The sequence below is a fragment of the Athene noctua genome, chromosome 12 (assembly GCF_965140245.1).
Source record: "Athene noctua chromosome 12, bAthNoc1.hap1.1, whole genome shotgun sequence".
NCBI classification, from domain to species: Eukaryota; Metazoa; Chordata; class Aves; order Strigiformes; family Strigidae; genus Athene; species Athene noctua.
Window position 1 is genome coordinate 7,801,696 of NC_134048.1, and position 23,150 is coordinate 7,824,845.

The window sequence follows — 23,150 nt, forward strand, 5'->3', positions numbered from 1 at the left end:
GCATTTACTAATTAAAATGAGGACTAAAGGAAAATCCTCTTTTTTTCTACGAAATTTCATAAAAGTCAGTAAGAATACACAGTAAATGTGGGACATAATTTGTAGCTGTTTACCAACTTTCAATACTCTTAAAATATGGAACTCAATCCTGAAAATATTCACAACAGGGAAAACAATTACAGCTAGTACTATAAAAGTTGATGTTTCTAGGACCAGGCCTCAAAAAAAGTCCATCAGATTTTGCTCGCTATACACTGTTGCATTCCTAAATTTACTCTGCTAATAAAGGTGTAAATGCTTTCATTTGCTTTCAGCAAGGTCTATGAATGACTAAGGTTTACATGATTTCCTTATTAACCATCTCATTATGGCTTTACATGAGTTATGGACCTCAGCAACATCTCAGTTTCATTTCACACCCAAACTGGTTTGAGACTCAAACACGTGCACTTGGGTGCTCATACCCTAACTTAACAGGCCTCTGGACAAAAAATCTTTGTCCAGAAACATGCTGTTTCTTTCACACACTATAACAGGACCATATTCCTAAAAATCACAAACGAAAGTGTTCATCTTACAGCAGGACCAGAAACATTTGTTGAACCACAGATATTTCAGGCTGTTAGAAGTCTTGCAGCTGAAACATCTGAGATGCCTACATTTTTTCCAGCATGATAGAACCATGACAAGACTATACGGAAAACTGGTGTAGTCTGGACACTGAGCATGCAGAAGAGATTAGAGACCCACAGAGAGAGTGAATGCAACACGCCTATTCCATATATATTCAAGAGACTGCAGCTAAAAGTAACATTGCCATAGCCACTGCATTAATACATCCAGATTGTAAAGTGCTTGTAGGCAATGCCTAATGCAGTATTCATCCTCACTGTACATTCCCATGAGATCTCCCCCTGCAACACAAGTGAAATTAGGGAGTATAGTTGGCATTCTTTTCAGCTAGTTTAGATTCACAGGATATTCCATGCAACTCCCACAGCCCTGTCAAATATCAGTTCCTACAGGAATCACATACAAGGATGCTCAGAACAAACAAATTTAAAAAATTTAAAATTCCATCTGTTGACATTTACCAAGTTCCAGACTGCACAGCAACTGTAGAAGCTGCTGTGAGGTGCCAGCTGCATACAGAAACATTATAGTACACTAACATTATACTGTGCCATTTTGAGCATTTCTTACATTCTCATAGAGGATCCATTTGTAGGATCAACAACCTTTCCCCACTTGGGGAGTAAGACTTGCAGGTGGTTTCTTTTGGGAGATGATTTCAGAAACCCTGTAAGTAGAAACAGTCTCCTGGAAATCTGAGGGCACACTGCTATCAGCATTCAGCCAGGGGATGTTGCTTCTTGCTCCCAGTTACCTCTTGTCCAACAAGGCAAGCTCTGTCCTATGCCCACTAACCTACCTCTCAGTTAGAGCTTTGCTCTGAGTGTCTCTAGCAGCCTGAAGATCTTCCTCCAGGCGCCTACGCTCCATCTCCAGTCTCTCCACCTCTCCTCGAGTCCATTTTCTGGGGCTAATAAATCGCATTTCTTTTAAGAGCTCCTCCTTCTCATTAATTAATATTAGACGATCCCGCTCAGAGTCCAGCACGCCAGGCCAGGCCTCGCTGTCAAGCTTAGCCAGTTGTATTTTCAGGTTTGCTATTCTGCAGAAAAAAAAAAAAAGGCAGTTATTCCATGAGGAGTGTCTGAGCTACTGCTCCAGACACACAAAGGTACACCACAACCAACCACATCTTCCACTGCCCTGACGAAGGCTCTCAGCTCAGGGACCCTCACCCTCATGCCCTCCTTACCAGGGCACTGTCAAGGGATGGCAATGCCAGGAGGTTGACACGCAGAAGGAGATTTTAACTCAAGTTTGCTCCCAGTGGTAAGCTAAGTCTCTAGCTAACCCACAGTGTCCACCAGCCAGGGAACAGCATAACAGAAATTCCAGATCTTAAAAAATGCTGTTAACTATACTATAGGGTGTCTCATATGCCTTACAGCTAATGATCTCATGGTACTTGGTGTGGAGAGTATCATGTGGCAAATATCTGATCTTTAGTTAGTTTTATGGAAAAGAACTGTATACTCCTGTATATAATGCAGATAGGCTGATAAAGCTCAGTGGTTACTCAAAGGTTTAGAAACTATTTTTGTCTTTACAATGAGGAAGTTAATCATATGCATACAGGTACTGGAAGAATCCAGCTGTTGACTCAACACTGAGAATTCTGGACACATTAATGAGGTATGGTTCTCCTGGTGCAACAGGCACCTGAAGATGCAAAGAGTCAAAGAGAAAATACAATCCTATCCAAATCCAGAGCCGCTTATTTGCATGAAATTTGGTCTTTTTTCATTAGAGGTATCATTACAGATTTCAGTTAAAATCTGTATCATTAATCCTTCAGCACCATACCACATTATCTCAGGCAGGAAGATGATTATTAAAGGTAACAGCAATACAGATCTGGAATTTAGCAAGATCTTGATTGATAGCAGAGGAGAGCATAGCTCATGGCAGGTGAGGAGGCTGCTCACTCCACCTATCTGCCCATTCCCAATTTCCCAAGTATGTGAGCTGCTCAGTTAGCTTCACAAATGATCAGCTTTGCAATGTAACATGCAGAAGGAAGCAAAAAAACAGCAGCAGGCCAGGAGAGAGAACCAAGGCCAGTAATGTCAGTCTTCCCAAAGGAAGCTGTCTCCTTTGGACTCATTGACCTACAACTCTTCTTGACCAGACATGGTGATCATGGTAGTTTGGTGAGAAACAATAGTACAGATGAAGCCGAATAAGAGTTACCAAAGATTTTCATTTCTGGAACTCGCACAATCAAAAATGATCGAGTGGGAAGCAGGGAATAGGGAGGGAAGAATGGGCTGGGGTGGAAAAATTACAAAAACTTAGTAGCCAAACAAGGAGGAAAAGTATCTTGCAATATAAGGCAAGATAGTCGCAAAAATAATTCACCTGACTGAAGACTAGAGACTCAAGGCATATATGTCCCTTTGTGTGATTAACTCAGGTTAATCTCTCACTCAGGTTTAGTAAATACGTAAGAAATACAAGTGAAATGCTGTACGTGTAAAATGGAAGTCCAATATTCATCTCCCTTTGAAAAGGGATTTGTGATCTGGTGGCAGAATTACTGGACTTAAATTGGGCACAACAAATAGTTGCGGCTACTAAACTGGATTCATCTCTTCCTAGAACTTGGTTTATGCTACACAAGTGCATTGGATGGTGCATGCTTCCTCCAGCAAACCAGCACACATGCAGGCACAGAGCAAATTAAACACTAACTAGCAAAATCAAAGTGTGTGGAGTAAGTAATAAGATGGAGATCTGGGCAGCTACACTGGCTGCTGAGTGGCCTTGAAGAATAAAGCTTTGTCTTCCAAGCTCCGGAGGCCAAGAGGAACTCAAGCCCCAAGAGAGCCTGTGAAGGATTAGACTCACACAGACTGACCTGCCTCCTCCACAACAGGAGACAGACTAGAGATCAGCGTTCTGAAGAGAAGCCTCACTTTCTGTAAACCCAATTCCCACAGCAGGTTGCTTACTCTAATTAAAGTTCCATAATTGATAGATATTCAGTTCAACTATTTTTAGGTCTTCTTTGGAGCTGTTTTGTTTTTGAGTAGCTGATTAAGTGCAATACTGTGCTCCAACGAAGAATTAACAGTGGCATTAATTCATAATCCAAGAATTCCTCTGTGCATTTTGAAGGGATATGAGTTTAAGAGGATTGGTTGGCATTAATCTGATCACTTTTGGCATACATTTGCAGGGATATGGCTTTTCCACTGGAATTTGTTCTCTATGCATTTCCGAGTCTAACAGCTTCGTTAAAGCAACCTCAAGTTTTACCCTTTGTAAAACATCATTCTTTTTTCCCTTCTCAGTGAAAGGAGGTTTATGTATTCTATTTTTCCAATAAACCAGCATTATTACAAAAGAAATGCTTTGCAGGCTGTCCGACATTTGGCTGAAATGCCCAGCTCTTCAGCATCTACTGACTGAGTCTGAACTACATCATTGCTGAGCCATGCTAGGTTTGCACTGCAAAGAAACCAGCAATACTGGGCTCAGGTCATACCATCTTTCTGAATGGCCACTAGCTTGCAAGACTGAACAAAAAACAGAACAGGAAGCCTGAGTTTTATTTAACTGCTTGCTTTTTACCTAGAAAAGGTAGTTAGATGATTTATTCATTGACATATCAAGTCTTTTTTTTACTGGGGAAAGATGGTACTTATCTGTGACACAGGCATAACATATAATATTTTTAGTCTCTTTGGAAATCATTCAGAGCACATGCATCTTCACAGAAATGTGCATTAAGATGTGTATCCATAACCAGTAATTAGGAATTTTTTATCAGATCAGCCTTTTTTCTCCAGAAAAAAAATCAAAGCGGAAGGTGTGGTCTAAAAATTGACCAGTCAAATACGCACCGATGTTGCAATGCTGCTAAATGTGACATTAAAATATTCCATTTTAGGATATTATAAAACATATTTTTAAAATCCCAGAGTTACCACCAGTCACACAAAACCCAAGATGAAAGTATAACTGCTGAAGGAACTAAATCAGTGCACAGAGTGCAAGTGCTACACAACTGAGTTACTACTATACATCTGAAACTGTACAACATAATTTAGTTGCGTCTCTGATAACATTTATGCTGCAGTCGTTATCTCCTTGTTGAGATACAGCACTGCCATCTCTTTTGACATGATACCCATTATCAGTTTCCAATCCAATTAAGCTAAAGGGTTGTCACTGCAGTTGCCCTTTGTTCATTTTTACAGGTTTAGCATTATCTGCTCTAGGGCTCCCGTTGTCTCACTGAGCCGTGAAGGGACAGGACTTAGTGGTGGGTAAGGGAACATGCAGAATTGCACCCTGACAATTCTGGTGTGGTGAAGTTCAGCAAGATACTCACCTATATCTATGCCTTTAGTCTGGCCCACAACAATGGTGTAAACAGTGTCTGCTACAGTACACTCTCAAAATCATCAGTGCCTCATAAATCTAGTAGATCTATCCTAATTAATATGGACTCATCTTGATTTCAGGCCTTAAGTTTTACCTTTCCAGATAACACAGAGCTAATAAGAGAAATATATTTCCACCATTTTGCTCCCTTCATAATATGTGCATGGGCAAAGTATGTGCTCTTCTATTATGTTTCTGGAATATTTTAATATGCTGCTGTGGGGACAGGAAACACTTCTAACATCACACGGAGGAATTTTCACAGGAGCAGAAGGTTCCTTGTGAGTCACTATATCCATAGCACTGTTCCATCTTAAAACCAGTCAAGGTGTTTGTTTCTGCAGCTCTTACTAAAGGCCATGACAAAACCACAGTGCTCTGATAGCTGGAGATCTTTACATTTCAGTGTCAATTATTCATGCCCATTCAGACCCATCTTTCCTCATGGTAAAGTTTTTTAAACTCCGAGAAAATCTACAGATGATCTAAGACAGACATGAGGTATCAAACCTTCTTTAACTGCAAGACTGTGTTTTATGCCCTTCATCGTTACTTCAATAGAACTAATGTGCTACCTCTGTAAGGTTCTGTCTCTTTTTAAAGAGCATATTAATTATCTTCTCAGGTTTGTCATTATTCACTTGCTCCTCCTTGGAAAAGATACAGGCTAAAGTAAGAGTGCTCCACTTCAGTCTGAAGATTTAAAGGCAATGTGAACTAAATTGCAGTCTTCAGCAAAGCTTAGAAGTAAAAATCAATTTTAACACTGAAAAATTAACCACTGCATGTGGAGGATTAATAATTTTAATGTTGTTTTAAAAAGTCACAGTTTGGCAAATCTTCGACTGCCAAAATAGACAGTTCTGATAAAATTGCTCCACCTATGAAGAAAAGTCTAAGTTCATGTCTTATCATCAGCTGTAAATCAGCTGGGCACACACAGTCTCTGACAACTGCCACAGATACAGATCAAATTTTATACCACCGAGAGACACGGTCTACTGGCCATGCCAATATACTAAAATAAGAATGTTGTGAGTAACCTCTGCCTTAGAGCTTTCATCTCTAACCAGAGACTGAAGAAAAATCAGTACAAGTACAGATTGTATCATGCATCTGAAGTTTGTTGTTCTGGAATTGCAAAGTCTCTTTAGAGCAGTTAAAACTGAAGTCACCACCACCAATGGTTACATTGCTGAACAAGGACTAGACCAGTCAAAGTCTAAATAATAATGCTTGGTGGTTTTTCATTTAACTGAACAGTTGAGTTAGGTATTATCTATTAAAAAAAGTAAATCCCAGAAAACTTTTTCTTAAATTGGCTTGTTAAGTAGATATGAATTTTTAAAATCTATTCTTCATTCATCTCAGATAAGAGGGCAAGGGTGAAAACTTATGTTCTTACAGATAAGCAGATAAGCTCTGGAATTGTAGCCATTAACCATATTTTGATATGTTAGGTGTTAATACAATATACATTTCTCCTTATCAGACTTAAAGCCATGCAAACATACATTCCGTTTTGAATACGGTAAGGAGATGCCTTGAGGTACAGTCTCCTTATTAGGAATGGGGAAGCACTGGCAACAGGTAGCAAACCCACTTATGTCCCCACAGGTGTGGCCAGACTGAATTCTTCATGTATTAGTCACTCCTTAGTAATTTCTAGGATGGTTATTTATTTCTTGAATGATAATGTTGGCCCAGAAAGCTGCACTGGCTCAAAAATTACCATGCTTATTTAGCAGCAATGCCAGGTTTCAATGTGAGCGGCACCTTTTCTAGTGAAACATATCTTCAGAATAAGCTGTGTGACAGCCAAAAGGTACAACAGTCCAAAGAATTACCTTCTCTTTGCCTCTTCATATTGAAGGCGTAATCTCACTTTCTCAGCCAACTGGTTATTGCTGCTGGTAATAAACTGAGACACAAAATATAAAATCAGCAACTTAGTAACCACTCCTCTTTTGATAGTCCCTATTGAAAGTGATGATGTTACAAGTTACACCAGCTCTTGTCAAACTCATTTACTAAATAAACAAATCACAGAATAGGATTTGATTAAATGTTTCGTCATTTCTTCAAATAGTTAAAAACTCACAAGATTCAGAGGCTCTTTTTGGCCTAGTTTATCAGAAAAAGAAAATCTACTACATCTATCTGAGGCTTCTATTTTCATGCACACACAAATAGCTTTGTAATCGATATTCTTGAATGCCATTTGAAATCTTTAACTGCTGCACTGCATTTTGTTTTGAATGACATCTTGCTTTGCTTGTCAAGTCTTAAAGACAAGGGACATCACATCATGCCCAAATCTGCAGATCTTTAGTCACATGTGTGGCCCTGACTGAAAGTGGCTGCAAATGTTTAAGTAAAGGTTCACAGGAGAGGCTTCTGTGATGTCCTGTGAGAACCACAGTGCCGACTGAGTCCTTGCTGAGCTGGCACCAACCTGGCAGTTATGATCTTGTTGCCCAAGTGGGACTGAAGGTTTATGAGTACTACACATTTTTGATGGCATCAAAATATCTGCATATATGCTATCTATCTCACTCGTAACACACTAAAAGCCAAATGTACTCTTAAGGGAGGAGTCCTCATTAGAGCTTAGTCCATACGTAGCTGCTGAATGTTTCTTGTCCAGTAGCGTATCAAAGCTATAAAGAGCTAAGGGAATATTTGTATCAAGCAGCTACACCTACAGGCAAAATAAAACTGGATCCCACCTGGATTCTTCTAACAGAGACAGTGTGGGGAAACAGCAGGTTGGCCTTAGATATATTATCACTGCACACAAAAATGAAGGTCATGCTAAAGTTCATACCAGGAGAAGACACCACTTCATAGATACTTGCTCATGCTTGGAAACTTGTACTAAGGCAGTACTGCACATAGTTCAGAGGAATGTCTCCACACGCACTTGGTTTCTCACGCATTACTCACATTTCCTGAAACATCTGTCTGGGAGCTGACATCCAGGTACTGCCGGGGTAACAAAGGGCTGGAGCTTTCCACGGACATGCTGCTGGCCCACAGGTCTGACTGGGATCCTCTGTCATTCACAAAGCTGTCTTTTAACCTGGCTAAGCTCTAAAACCGTAAAAAGTCATGAGGTGAGCTCACTTCTGATCAAAGTACCTCAGCAGCTACATAGCTTTAGCCTAAACTACAAGATTAAGATCTGACCATGTTCACTGTGGGCACTTAGACTCCACAAACCTGAGGCCAGGCAGGGCTGGACTGCACCTCCCTCAGCATGAAGCAGCCTTGCCCAGACAGACAGGCTCTCTGCAGGAGATGGGCCAGAGAGTTTTCATGGCTTCTCCAGGTCTGCTCTTTGACATTCTTGACCAATGAACCCTGAGACAAATACTCATCTCTAAGCAAGTGCTTACTACTGTTAGTTGCTGTATTTTATAGTTATTTACAGGATCTAAAGAACAAAAAGGCTGCAGTCCAACCACAATACAGAACTAATTTATGTTAATAAAAATCTTGTTTACATATCTGAAATACAAAATACTTAAATTACTTCTCAGCAATTCAATCTGATAACAGTGGCAACACAATATACTATAAAGTTATCCTGTTTCAATACCTGAATGAGGTCTTGTTTTTCCTTCTCCCCTGATGTGATGGCCTTCTTGAGAGCTTTCATTTCACTTAAAATGGCTTGTGCCTCATCAAGTTTGTAGCCACCTTGAGTATCAGACATTTTCATGTCAATTCTGCACCGAAATTTAAAAAAAAAAATACAGTAAGCTAACACTTCATAAAGTCCAGTTAATTTAATCATCCTAGATTCAATCCTTGAATGCATCTTGACATTAAGAAAAACACACTCCAAAGTATAACAAAGACAACAGAAGAAACAAAGAACCCCACTCATCACTGCCTAAGCTAATCCAGTCAGAAGTACATTAAGCTTCAGAACTGTGATTTAGCCATATCACCTCTTTGACTCCTCAGGGAGGACAAAGATGCACACGATACCGCCAAAACAGTACGCTTGGGCAGATTGCTGCCAATTACTTTGTTTCTAACCTAGCGAAGATCAGCTTAGCCTTCCACGAGAATTACCACATTTTCAGTCACGATTTCAAAAACCAGGCACAGACCTCACATGTATGGATATATTTGCTCGCACCACCTAATTAAAAGACGCCTCATTCTTCCCTCTTCTCAAAAGAATTCTACCACAGTTGGTTTTTATAATAAATATGATACTAACCAGTGATATTATTTAAAACATGCAAGATATCTAGTCATACAAAGGTAAGTACCTGAAACTTCTCCTCCGCTTCCACTTCCCCCCAAATTTTTCCTCAGTGCCCTAAAACAACAGCTCTTAAGACAACAGGCTGTACTGTGTCACCCATATTGAGCAATACTGAGTAAAACAAGAGTACCATTTAACTGATGAGATCCTGGTTCAAAATCTTTTTGCCATCGTCAGTTTTCATGTGGTCAATCACACATAGGCATTGATTTGAGAGAACTACCCCCATGGCTGTGTACTGCTTGCAGTTGCATATGCCTAAAGATAGCAGCAGCAACATATTTCAGCTTACGTTATTTAGGCAGCTATTTATAAAAGTAGAGGGGGATGCATTACAAGCCAGAGATGTTCTACACTGAAAATAAGATCTTGAGAACAAACTTACTTCTTCAGTGTTTGAAATCCATGCTCTTTGTACTGGAGCTCTTGTTTCATGTGAGCTACTTCTCTCTTGAGTTTATTAACCTGCAGCAAGGTGTCATATTTTTAGAATGGTATTTTATATGAATATTTCGGTACAGCACTACCTGTTCAATTCATAACTTATTCAGTGTAGGCAGTACTCTAAACAAAGTTTCCAGATAACCACTTCATCTCAACAGCAGCTAACAGCCCTGACTGCATCCTAGTCAGGACATCATTAAGGAGTAGGGCTTTATCCAGTACCCAGATATTACACCACGTAATAAGGGGCTCAAGGGAAGTTCCAACACCATAAGCAGAAAAGCTGAGAAAAATTCAAGAGAGATAGGAATGAAACACATGTCGATTTTACTTAGAAATGTTTAAAACCTTCCCAGTCATTAAAAAAACCATTAAGCATCAGGACAGGCGTTGCACTGCAGCGATAGAAGCCATCCTCCAAGATACCAAACTAAAAGGCCCCACTGCATGAGTAACACAGCAGGATGATAATACATATTGTAAATCCACTGACCCTACAGCTTGCTGTTTTATATTCCTCCACAGAGGCCAGACTGACCTACTTTACTTTAGTCCTTTCTTCTTTCCAAACTGAGCTCTGCATGAGAGCGCAGACTGCTGCTGCTAACAACCCGCACTAAGCCCAGGACAAAACAGCTGCCAGTCTCAGGAGAGAACTCACAGCTCTCTGGTGCTGCAGCACACCGAGGAGCCAGCACACAGCTAAATACCCCAGGGCGTATCTGTAGAGCACTATGTACTGCCAGCTTCCACGGAAGTCTAAAGTCTAAGGGAAAAAAAGTGTTTCAAACTCTTAAGATGGCAACGTTTGGAAATTCTGATAAATTATCTCCTAGATTAAGAATGGCAATATTAGCTCTTTCAATTGCTTTGGCATCTCTTTAGTGTTTGCCACGAAGTTTGGAAATATCTGAAGATTACTCGTGGCAAGCAAAGGTCTGTTCATACTACTTACCCTGGATTTTGTAGTAGCAATCTCCGCTTTGAGGATCTCTGGGTCATACTTGGAACTTGATGATGAGCCAGAAAGCACTAGAACAAATACAACACTCAGTTTAGAAGCTTTGCCTTACTCCCTACTCTTCTAGCAGCCCCACCACAAATCAAGAGCTCCCATCACTCCCGCACATCCAGATCTCCACACATTAATGGTCTAGGCCTTTTATCCGTTTTCCAGATCTCTCCTCACACCTCAAAGGTAGGGAAAGGCAATAGTGCAGTCAAGTACTCCACAGCAAGTATATACTAAAGAGGCCAGAGCACATCCTTCATCTCCAAAGACTTGATTTGTTCCAGGTTAACACATTCAACCTAGACTCTCAAACATGTTCAGTCCATCCAACAGTATGGCCTCCTGCACTTCCAAAGGCATTTCATAGAACTGAAGGGACAGGCACTGCATAAAGATTTACTCTGTATATTTTTTTTAGACTTTCTTATTGAGTAAACAATTGAGTGAACATTTAGAAAAAAAGAAAAGCAAAGAATGAGAAGAAACAGAAAAATGTGATGCAAGCCTTTTCACAGCCTTGAGGACATGACCAATCATACAGTGTGTCACACTGGATTAAATCAATGTCCCATTAAGAGCAGAATTCTCTTCTCAGCAGCCGATAAAACCCTTCTGCTTCAGAAGGTACAGAAGCTCCCCAATGTGCAATGTTATTAGAGGTAGCTGTAGGCAAGGGAGATATTTTGATCCTTGCAGCCATCAGTTTATGCACTATAAAACATGAGAAGGCATTTCTAGTCCTTTCTGTTTGGTTGTATTTTTAAAGACAGATCACATCACACCAATGTAATTCATGTTCACAGCATTCTTAGTATACTGCTCTGGTACTTACGTAGAGTGCTCTTAAGAAAAGACCAAAAAAACTGTACTTCAGACATGATGGACGAGACCCTAGTCAAGTAAGAACCCTTGCACTCACAGAAAACTACTTAAATACTTTTTAACATCAGGCACAGGATTAGTCGATGGAATTCACCATCATAAGACATAAATCAGCAAGATAGAAGCAGGGGGAGGTCAGTCCACTGATGTGGCTAGCAAGAACATAAAAAGTCTGGAATACTAAGGATTATAAAAAAAAATAAATTTTGGAAGACTTGCAGGAAATAAATCCTCCTCTGGACATTTTCCATCTCCTAACTAGTAACAATAAGGAGGAAATTTGGCCTTCTATAAACATTTCAGCACCAACTCTTGAAGCAACAGGTACGGATGTTTCCTGTGTGACAAAGGATATGGAGCACAAATAGTGTTCTCCATATGCAGAGAGATAATTCACCAATGTTAGCTTTTACGTGGCATAAAATACAGACCCTTAGCTCCCTGAGACAGTCACTCAACTACCTGGGATGTTAAAGTCCAGAAGGGCCTGGGAATGCTATCTGAGATGAGCCTTCTTACCTTGTTTCTATACTTTGGGCAGCGGAATCAAGGAAAATGCCATTTAACTTATTTTTTTCACATTAAGCCAACCATCACACTTTTTCACATTTGTTGAAGCCCATGCTGAATACAGTGTTTTATAACAATTATCCCTTACCTGATAGGTGCTAGGCAGCTATTGCTTTTAAGACAAACTGAGCAAACACGGAGAGTGACATGGCATAACACATCCCAGTGCTCTATCAGAGGACCAGCTTCAAGCATTTTACTGTCCTAGCAGGTTCATGACTGAGAAAGTCACTGGGTAAGAGTACACTAACTACTCACAGCTCGTCTGAGAGCCCAGTTTGTGCTCCCAAACATCATGCAGCTGCCGATATTCTTGCTGGGCCAATTCAAGCCTCTGCTGTTTCACTTGATAGATCTCCTTCTGTGCAGCAATCGCCTCCTGAGCCAGGACAAGATAGTCCTTCAGCATATGCTCCTGCTCCCGCCGCCATTGCACACGAGGGTCTTCTATCTGTGTAGTTTCTTAGAGACAAAACAGAGGGAGGCAAGCTCAATGGAATGCAGGTTTGTACCACTGCTTGGAGAAGCTCCACCATTTACGGCAATATTTTAAAATAACCCCTTGCTCCATCCCATAATAAAAAAGTAGAATAAGGACATTTTCCTTTTTTCTTAGGAGGTGATCACTGATCCACAATGAACTCCAATGAGCTCTGCCATGCTGAATCACTGTATGGAACTATTCATGATGAAATAGTCAAGCAACTCCCCACATCCTCTGCTGCTGAAGCCATCCTGGTTCTGCCTCTTAAAACATCCATACAAGCATATGCACACACAGGCTCTAAGACACTGACACTGACTGCTAGATATATCTTTACTGCAACTGTTTTACAACATTACTAATAAAATACCTGTACTATTTCACTGATAATAAAAACTTTCAGAAAACATCATTACCACATGACTGCATTATACTGGATCTGACAACATGAAAGCAATTACAACTCTACCCGTCCTCTTTGGCTGCCAAGTGGCTTTTATTAAAAAGGGGAAAGAAAATCTTCTCACTCAGATTCCATGGGTAAGTAAAAATAAAGACACATTAAATCAAAGAATGTATTCATGAAAGCATCTCAAATGATATTATATAAACAGCATCTCAGAAAGGGAGTAAACATTTCCTTCACTGAAAGCAGGCACAGCAGTAAATCACTGCAGAATAGAGGAGGCGGAGTTTAAGAAAAATATTTTTTGGTAACATAGGCAACGCAGTCATGAATACTACACCACTTCCATCTCTGTTACCCCAACACAACCAACACATTGCTTTTCAGGTTTCTAATCATGAAAAAGGCATAAGGTCACAGTCATGCAGCTAGTCCTAATACTAATTAGGCAAATTTATTGTCAGTATTTGTCTTGGTTTTGTGAAGAAGTGTCCAAAATATTTTTCATTTCTCTTTCAAGCCTATTATATGTTCTTGCTTGGAACAGGTTCCAATATTCAGTTGACTAAGTGCTCTAAACTGTCTAAACTATTGTGCTTGAATAAGGATGCCTAGTTACCACATAATGAATAATTAATAAAAAGGAGCTGCTTGAAACTATCAGTAGGAATCTAATCTGCATATCTTAAGAGCCTCTTTAAATATTTAGTAAGAGCTGCCACAGTAGAAGGTATGAGCAGCTCTTAAGCGAGTCAAGCATAAGACTAACACCACAATACACCAGGTGTAGGGAAGAGAACAGCTTCCCAATAACCCTAGGAGTAGAACTAGAAATAAAGAATTTGACCCAAGGGATGGACACTCAACCATTTTCACAAGCTGTCTATGATCATGCTGAGGAGAAAATTAACAGGATACTCCAGCAATAACTTGTTTTAACAGTATCTCAACACCCGAAAGAACACATGGCATTTCAAGTTACATAGCAAAACTTTGAGAAACCGCAAAATGTGATTAAAAACCTCACTTTTAAGACACTAACAGTATAGTTTGTAAAAGCATTTTAACAGAAAATCCTTTATAGGTCCTGCTAGTGGAGGCAACATTTCAGCAGATGTAATATTAAAGCTAAACCTGGACCTGAAAAACCGCCCCAAAATAACCTGAAGAAAAAGCAGCTACTTGTGCCAACCGTAGGTGCTGGTGCTCTCCCAGAGAGCACTATGGTCTCTCTTAGAGGGAGCAAAAGAAACATCAGGAAGACACAGCAGCATATCAACTGTAAAAGTCTGAAAACCTATGGCTCCTGTCTCTATTCTTGTCCCTAAACCCCATCTTCCAGATAACCATTACCCACACCCAGATGGAGTAACTCCCTTTACTCAGTTGAACCAGAAGGGGAACATCTGCTGCGAGTTACGCAGAGAGCTGCCCCCATGCTCCCAGCCATCCAGCTTGCCCGGACCTGACTGCATGAACAAGCACCAGCAACCATGACTTAGGACTCTTAATTTCAAGCTTAATGAGTATGTTGGCAAAGTACCCGTAACTCTAGAAGTTTAATTCAGGACACTGGTTCATAAGTCTACCTGTACCTACGGCTTCTTCAAGCTTGGTTATTTCCAGTTTTCCCTTAAACTAACAGCCCATTCTTCCTATAATTGCAAGAAGGGTGGTGGAAGCTGCTGCAGGGAAATACCACGATTATAAGCAACCAGGAGGAAGACTATAAAAATCTACAATCCTGAACACCTCCGTTAGGTGGTGAAACACTGACACTGCCCTGAGCACATAAACCACCCAGCAAAGTGAATGATTGACAGCCAGCTCATGGAGAGGATGAAAAATGTATTTACATACTGAAATGGCTTTGTTCCCATTTTCCTAAATATTCACCTCAATTTTTTCAGTAATCACAGCACTAACTGTATCCCCTTGATTGCAGCTTTGAGCTCTGATTTTCAAACACATAATAACAATCTATGAAAATGTTGGCCAAGGGCTCTCGATCTGCCCTAGCCACCAAGAAATGCAAAATACATTCAAAAGTCAGGTGAAAGGACTACAGAAATGCAGGCTATTACATCATTTGTTGTCTTGTGAATTTTTAATTTAATGTTGAGCTTGTCAGAAATAAATCTGATTGTTTCATGTTTGAAGAATGTAGTCTTACTATGCCTGCATCAGCATCTGGCCAAAAAATCATCATTTCTTTGTGCAAATCAAATTCCAAAGAGGTTGTCCCAGAGAAAGACACTCAGGGCTATGCATTAATACTGTATTAGGAATATTCTGGGTACTCAATTCAATTTAATTGTATTTATTTTGCCTCAGAGAGGTTAGAAGTGTTCTCCATCTCACTTTTTTAATGGCTCCTGGCTTTAGATTTAATTTAGGTCTGTCCTTGGGCTTGTTTCTGATAATTAGTCTCAAACACTTCAAGTGTGCAGCAAGAACCAACATGCCTCCATCCCCTTCACACCCTCTGATGACAGTTCTTTCCTGCACAGGGAATCTGCAAGAGACCTTGGAAAGGAAGGGGGTTTTGGACACTCTCCAGAGGATACTTCAACATAAACCACAAAGGCAAGTCTCTTGATTAGCTGAAGGTAAGTGGATATGGCTTACTTTATCACGATTTGGATTAGAGCTGGCATAAGAAATAGGGTCATGATTTTGTTTCTCTTCTTTTTAACCTTTTAATTGAAATGCTAGGTCAAGTCTTGTAGCATCTAGCATCCCACAAAAGTGAAACTTTTTAAGAGCAACTGCTATGAAGCAGGTGTCAGCATGGTTTGAAGCCTTTTCTGCACACCCTTGAAGCCTGGGGTGCTTTCAAGTGGCACAGAGCAGGGGTAACTGCCCACACAGCGCTCACATCTGCAACCAGATCTTTGTGCATTCACCCTGGAGCCAACTCAAATGTACAACCTAAGATCATGTCTGGATTGAACCACCTACATGCTGCAGTTTCTGCTACCTGAAACACTCAGGAGGTGTGACAAGCTTCCGTGTCCCACAGCAGGCTTTAGATCACAGTTATTTTCCTGTACCTGAACTGCCCACCTCCAGGACCACAGCGAACTATTCTTGTTTAGGCAAATGCCAGCAGAGTAAGTTAATGCCCCAGTTTTGGCTAGGATAGGCCACAGTGACAAGAAGCTCAGCTTCCTCCAGTGTGGATAGGAAAGGAAGATAAACGAAAAGATAAAAATACATCTCAAATTGAAGAGAAAGTTCAGAGGGGACAAGGAGAGGATCCTTGGAAACAGCCTTTAATTTTACTTGAGCCAAGTTTTTCCTGTGGTCAGAGGTGTCTGTGATGTTCACTTCAGAAGGTGGGATGAATAATATTTCTTTTGGAGACAATGCCAGTTCCCACAGCACCTGCAGACCCTTACATCTACTGCAACATGACACCACCTGATAAACCAGAGGAGGGAATTGATCAAAGGGGAAAAACCACCAAGCCCCACAGATGCTTCACTAGGAAGGGACAGGGAACACACAGCTTCCACAAAAGCACTGCACAGGTAAAACTGAATTGTCAGGAACCTCTTAATCCAACAGTGCTGCTTAACACAGCAAAGCCCTCTGGAGGCACTGGAAGGTGGCATGCCCCTGTCTCTAGGTGTAGAGCACCCTGGTAGGCACCTTCCACATCCCAGCACCTGATACAGCAAACCTTCAAGACCAGAGAGGGGAAGAGAAGTCTAACCATATTTTTGACTCCTCTGGAGAACTTGCCCAGGCTCTTCTCCCTTCCCGGCTGCACAGTCATGAAAACACTAAATCACTGAGAAGAAGGTTAACAAGACTTCAAAACTCATCTCTTGCTCCTTTTATAAGTGTGGTCAGCACAGAATAACTCTGACCCAAGTGAGACTGGAAAAAGCATTAAGATTCAGACAGTCTTTAAAAAGCAACCTCATCACTAACTCTCCAGAGTGTTTTCTTGTGGAAGTGAAATGGACACAAGACATGGTCTTACACACCTACAGGAGACCCCAATTTGTGTCTTCTCAAGCAAAGTTTGCCGGGTCCACTCCCCTCCAGATCTCCCTTGTGTGATCCTGTACACTCGTCTACCCTTTCCTCCCCACTATCCTTTCCTGTAAAAGGAAAAATCAACATCCCCTGACTCACAGAAAAATAATCAGGATAAAACCATTTAACGATGTGTAAATACTGTGATCTTGTGATGACATAAGCTCTAGATAAAAATATTTGTGACACATTCACATCTGGAGACATTCCATCTTTGTATTGCAGAGGGTAGTTTGTGCTTTTTGAGAACAGGATTTTTTCATTCTGCATTTTTAATACCCAAGAGAAGTTGCTAAAACCTGGAATGTGCAGTCTCAGGCCAGGTGAAATGGGCTTTGCTGAAAAAGGAACGGGTGTGAAGATAGTCAAGAAAAAACAAAACAACCAGACTTCCAGAGTTTTATTTTAAAAAAATATCTTGTAACTTGCTCAAAAAAAAAAAATCACTGAAATTCTCAGTTGAAGTCCTAGAAGCAGATTTAAAAACAAAACCCACAACACACCACCACAACTTCAAGGCACTTTTCTCTTTTAAAAGTTTTTCTCTTTGCATGAGTTACAAGCACCCCCAAAAGGGCCTGGGCATGGTTCTGCTGTGAACTTCTGGGCTGCAATTGGAGCTGTTCTGTAAAGAGAACCAAAGTCACTGGTTTATTTTGTTTATTACTTTTCAGACATTTGTTCTAGCACAATCCAATACACACTTCCTAACAATGTATGCAATAACATATCAAATTCTGTACTTTCCTATAATTCATATGAGCTTATGAAGCTTAACATTTCTGTCTAGCAAGCAATCTAACAAAGACAATAAGGCCACAAGTCTGAACTTAACTCTTCCAACTTGCACACCTCTCAGGAGATGGACATCATAAGCCTACTTGAGAGTTTCCTCCGCAGTAAAGATAGTGCAAACTCCTGCAGCAAAGGGAGCTCATGCAGTCATTCAGTTTATCCCTGCCAGCGGAATTAACAGAAGACCTTTGCACTGTTTCTGATGGTCTTGCCACAAGGACAAATTCCAGGCTAAGAACAAACTCCAGATCACTGTGACCTCGTCGGACTCCTCAGTAGAGCCAAATCTTACAGAGGTGTGTCCATAGTATTAGCTTGAATGTGACTACTGATTTGAAGACTGCAAACTAAAAGCTCTCAAATTCCTGTTTTAAAGACGGAAGTAACTTGTACGATGGAGAAGGACAGCATCTGATTTCACGAGCTGCAGACCTCATCTACTCTAAAACATGCTGTTAGCAATTTTGTGGTTTTGCAGTCAGTATATTTTAACACAGGCACAAAATAATCACTCTTCAAAAATACAATATGTCACTTACTGGTGTTGTGGTCTATGTAATAAACTCCAACCTGAGGGTCATAAGCTTCTTCCCATCCTAATGGCAATTCATCACTAATGCAGTCTGCAAAGGTTAGTGGTTTAGTATACCTGAAATGCAAAATAATATTTAGGATGAATAAAAGAACACTCCCATATGTCTATTACAAACAAACAACCAGAAAACAAGTACCACAAGGGCTTCAGTACAGAAAACAAAGGAAGCTGAAAACTGTTCTAAAGCTTTTGTTCTTATCACATAATACTCCACAAACTCTTCCCTTTCTTCATCTGAAGTTACAGCAAGATGAATTCATTCTGACAAAGCTCCCGAGCCTTGCCCAGCTCAGCCAGCACTCGCTCGACAAAGGCACATTAAGAACTTTGCCAGAAACAATCCTCGTCTCTCAAGTGAAAGAACAAGACTGTTTGCAGGCAAGTCCTGTATCAAAAATATGTAGACAAGAAGGAGCAAGATGAGAAATGCAATTTGCATAGCATGAATAATTAAGACTGCACAATCAATAGCAAGTGTTGAGGACTGTGGGACCACTTGTCATGCAACTCCACTCATTTGCATTGCAATATGTTCTGTTTCATTAATGACAAACTAGATTAGTTTCTCAGTATCACAAAAATGTGTAACCCACTCTGTCCAGCTGAGGAAGTATTTCCCCAATATTGCTCTGAGGAGTTTTTCTATTAGAGACCCCATCCAGCAACAATCTGAAGGCTTGTATGGCTAAAAACAAAGCTTAGAATACCCACTACTTAAGACACCCCAGATTTTAGTCACTGGAACCATGCCCCTTTCCTCCTTTCGACTCTGAGCTAACAAGGTTCAGCTTGCACCAGCAAACTACAAACCAAACATAGCACTGCAGGGAGACACAAGCCAGGTGGAATTAAGCTTGCAGGTTCTCTCTCAAATCCAGTTGCCAAAAGCACAATATGCCACAGGTCCACAGATCCATCACACAACCCCAGTGAACTGCATGTGGCATACCTAGAAGGAGAGCCATGACTTCATGTTGGAGCCAACAAGTCTGACCTACCAGAAGAGCCTTTTGGGCAGAAACCACAGGAGACACCATAAAACACCGTAACACCTCTCAAGCAGTTATGCTGCACATGCTAACAGCAACTGGGTCAAAAAGCAGCCATGGAGCTGTACTAAACCCTGCCACACACAAGTGGCATTCCACAGGAAGGCAAGGTGGTTAAGAGAGCAAAGTTTCCAACGCACCGTAAGAGACTGAACAGGTTTGCAGAAAGTCTCTCATATCAATAGGTAACTCATCAAGGGCTGGCAGCTACATAAAGAGTTTCAAGTTTTGAGTGCATTTGAGCATTCTACATCTGGAGGCACTGAGCAACCAACTGGTAGCCCCACATTAAGATCTTACAGTCACTCATTAGTGTAAAGGTGAATTTTAGAAAAAAAGCCTTTGAAAAGGTTCAACAAAATCAACATTTAATAACTAACATAATTTCCCCCCCCCCCCCATTGACCTGGAAGTCTGGAACACAGTAAGAACAAGGCACAAACATTTCTGTAAAAGCTATGTAAGCCACCAAGATGTCTGCCTTACCTACTGTTACATTTCACTTTCAACACATTGCCTTTGCTATCTGAAGCAGTGCTTGAATTGCTATTTTCACAGAAAATTTCAATTTAACTTAAAGCTCTGCAGTGCAAAAAAGAACTCAGAGCTTCACAACATGGAACTGTGAAACTTACTCGAAGTTTCACTGTAAGGTTTATTTTTACTGTTCTTAATATAGACTGTGTACCAAAAGCATGTTTATATAGAAAATAGAGATCACCTGAAAATAAAATAGAATCTCAGTACTTCTGATTGTTATCCCTTTTTCCATGTTTTTCCCCGTGGATCAAGCTGTTTCCTCAGCCCGAGTACCCAAATGCTCCTCTGAGTTGACCAAGTCAGAGGCACAAGTGTAAAAACATGCACACTGCCAACCCTCCCCAGGATGTGGCACACCAAGGGCCTCGCTGTTCCCCTGGCACTCTGACACTAGGGTGGGTGCTCCTGTGGGTGCCTTCTCAAATACAAGCCCATCAAAACAAATGGAAAAAACCCTCAGTGTCTTCAGGATGGTCATGCATTTGCAAAAAAACACACCAAAAGACAATCACAAGAACTGGTTTCCACTTATCTCCTTGTGACTTCAGAATCAAGCTGATTTTTAAAAGCTGTCTAAGGACTGGTCTCAACTTCACACACATCAGGAAAACCAGCATGATGATACTTCAGCCTAACTGCTTAGGACTTGTGTATAGTAATTATTTGATTGCCCTGATAAGCATGACATTGCTCTTCCATGGCCCAACACTTTATTAAAAAAAAATTCAGTGACAAGTTTTCACCTGTAGTCCATGATAAAGCTTAGATTTAATGCTTATTAGATATTATCTGGAACAAGGGAAAGGAAGAAACATTAGTATTTATTTATTTGTAAAAATCTATTTATAGTCAGCAGGGGTAAAGTGTGCCATCTAGGCCATGCAAAATCCAAGCAGTCTTTTCCAGTGCATCATGTGATCAGTAACACTCAAAATATTGCTATGAATTGGTTTTGTGATTACTGTTTTGCTACTTCTACAGAGAGCTTTGTTAGAAGTGGTGTAATTTCATCCTGGGTTTGCATTCTAACCTTGCACACCAGCTTCCATTCAGCCCTACAGACAGATTAAACCAGAAACCATGCATTTCCCATGTCCCAGATACAGTGCTCAATATTTCTGACGAGTGATCCAAGCAAACATCCCTCAACGTGGAGCAGTAATTAAGCACATACTTAAAGTATACTAGGTGAGGGTGTGCTGCAGGTATAAAACATACCTCAGTAGTTTAATTTGTATGACACACTGAGTGGAGTTTTCTGCAGCAGAATTCTGCTCAAGAATCACATCTAAGATTAAAATCAAACTTTTATTTTTTAAAAACAGAACTGGGTTGCACTATCAGCCCCAGGACTTGGGGCTACTTTCATCAAGGAACGGCACTGTAGTGCCAACTTTGATGCTCCAAAGTTTAATACCAAACTCATAAAGCTCCTGCTGAGCTTTTGTTCAGTCCTATTTTGCCAGAAGCAGCTGAATTCCTTCTACTTGTGCTCAGGAACTCGATAGTAAGGCAGGCCCAAGCAACTGAAGGATGCTTATTTCTGTTTTCCATATGAAGTGCAATGCATGAACTACATCCAGTCAGTTCTTTCAGTTGGAGTTTTGGAAAAAAGGGAGAAAAAGCAAGGCAGGATCAGTCTGCTATAGCAATGACATAAGCCAACTGGCAACTTGCCAGTTACTAGGGCTCAGAAACAGATAATAATTTTACCTTTGAGATTCATATTTTCAGTGTATCTCACAAGGAGCACCCACCACCAAGTACGGACTAGTGCTGTTCTCCCTGGCCAACTGCAAGCTTGCAACTATCCTATTTATACAGAAGAGTAAGTATTCATTAAAGGAGAAATCTGTCATTCAACTAGCAAACAGAAGAGTAATTAGTTTTAGAATTAAGAGAGTAATTGCATTTATTACAGACAACATATGTCATATAGCTATTTCCCCAAATAACTGCAGCTTCATAACCAAATTACTTACTCTTCTAAATTCCTTTCCCTTGCTGTTGTGGGAAAAACTGGCACAAATCAAAGCAGCAGTGCTACAATTACTGATGAAAGACATGCAATATGTTGTGTAGCCAGACTATGAATAAAGCATAAAAAGAAAAATAAAATTATTCCCTTGTTTTAAGATATAATTTAAAGGATTGTGATGAAGACCAAAATAAACCAGTTTTCCAGAGGGGTCCAAAATCAAGCAACTCCCTAATCACACTCAAAACATAGCATGACTGATTAAATGAGCAAAAGGTAAAGTTTCTTTCTTGCAGCAAAACATGATTTAATTAGCATATTATTTGTGCATAAAACAGGACTGTTTCTGCATTTGGAAAGTTAAAGCTAGGGCACATCTGCAAAACTATTTCTTTTGAAACATCTCCTTTGCAATTCACAAAGCTTCCTAGCAGCCTTGGAACAGTCTCATCAACTCAGTCAAACCACATTATCATATAATAAATCCTCTCTGTAGCTCAACCAGCAATCTAGAACAATTGATCCCTTTCACCCACTATGCTTATAACTAAGGAAGAAAACCTACAAAATGGTTTATGCATTCCTTACCCTTCCCTCCATTAGGAAGACCTCCAGATATGTTCATCCAGTGTTCAAAAAGCAATGTACCCAAAAGTTCAGAAAAACCTGACTTTGACTTCTGATCTCCAGTCACAAAGAGGGAACCAAGGAATAAAAGTTAAAGTCTGTAGGTATATCATTTTTGTTAAACCTACACTGGCTTAGTTAAAAGAGATGACACTTCCAGATACATGAGTTTGTCTGCATCTTCCAGCCATGCTCGCTTTGCTCTAATGCCCTTTAGAGAATCACTTAGACCAGAACTACTCCTGAAGCTCCTCATTTGCTTCTAAACTGGAGGCTAAACTCAGTGTAGAGTTCCTATAAGAGAAACCAGTCTGAGCTAGAGAAGATATCTGTAAATCATAGCCTAACTCTGGCCTTCTAGCACACCAAAAAGTAACCCACATGCTCATCTCATATCAACTCACCTGTATGTCATGT

At 40.4% G+C, this 23,150-nt stretch overlaps 1 protein-coding gene across 1 annotated transcript in view; it reads right to left on the minus strand.

Annotated features, from left to right (window-relative positions):
- Nucleotides 1-23,150, minus strand: part of WWC1 (WW and C2 domain containing 1) — a 76,716-nt gene that overhangs the window by 20,549 nt on the left and 33,017 nt on the right. The window contains exons 2-9 of the mRNA XM_074915973.1: nucleotides 18,484-18,593; nucleotides 12,471-12,674; nucleotides 10,704-10,780; nucleotides 9,690-9,769; nucleotides 8,624-8,753; nucleotides 7,969-8,115; nucleotides 6,870-6,943; nucleotides 1,433-1,675 (exon numbers count right to left, since the gene is read on the minus strand). Of these exons, the coding sequence (XP_074772074.1) occupies nucleotides 1,433-1,675; nucleotides 6,870-6,943; nucleotides 7,969-8,115; nucleotides 8,624-8,753; nucleotides 9,690-9,769; nucleotides 10,704-10,780; nucleotides 12,471-12,674; nucleotides 18,484-18,593 (1,065 nt within the window). The remainder of the gene's footprint in view (nucleotides 1-1,432; nucleotides 1,676-6,869; nucleotides 6,944-7,968; nucleotides 8,116-8,623; nucleotides 8,754-9,689; nucleotides 9,770-10,703; nucleotides 10,781-12,470; nucleotides 12,675-18,483; nucleotides 18,594-23,150) is intronic.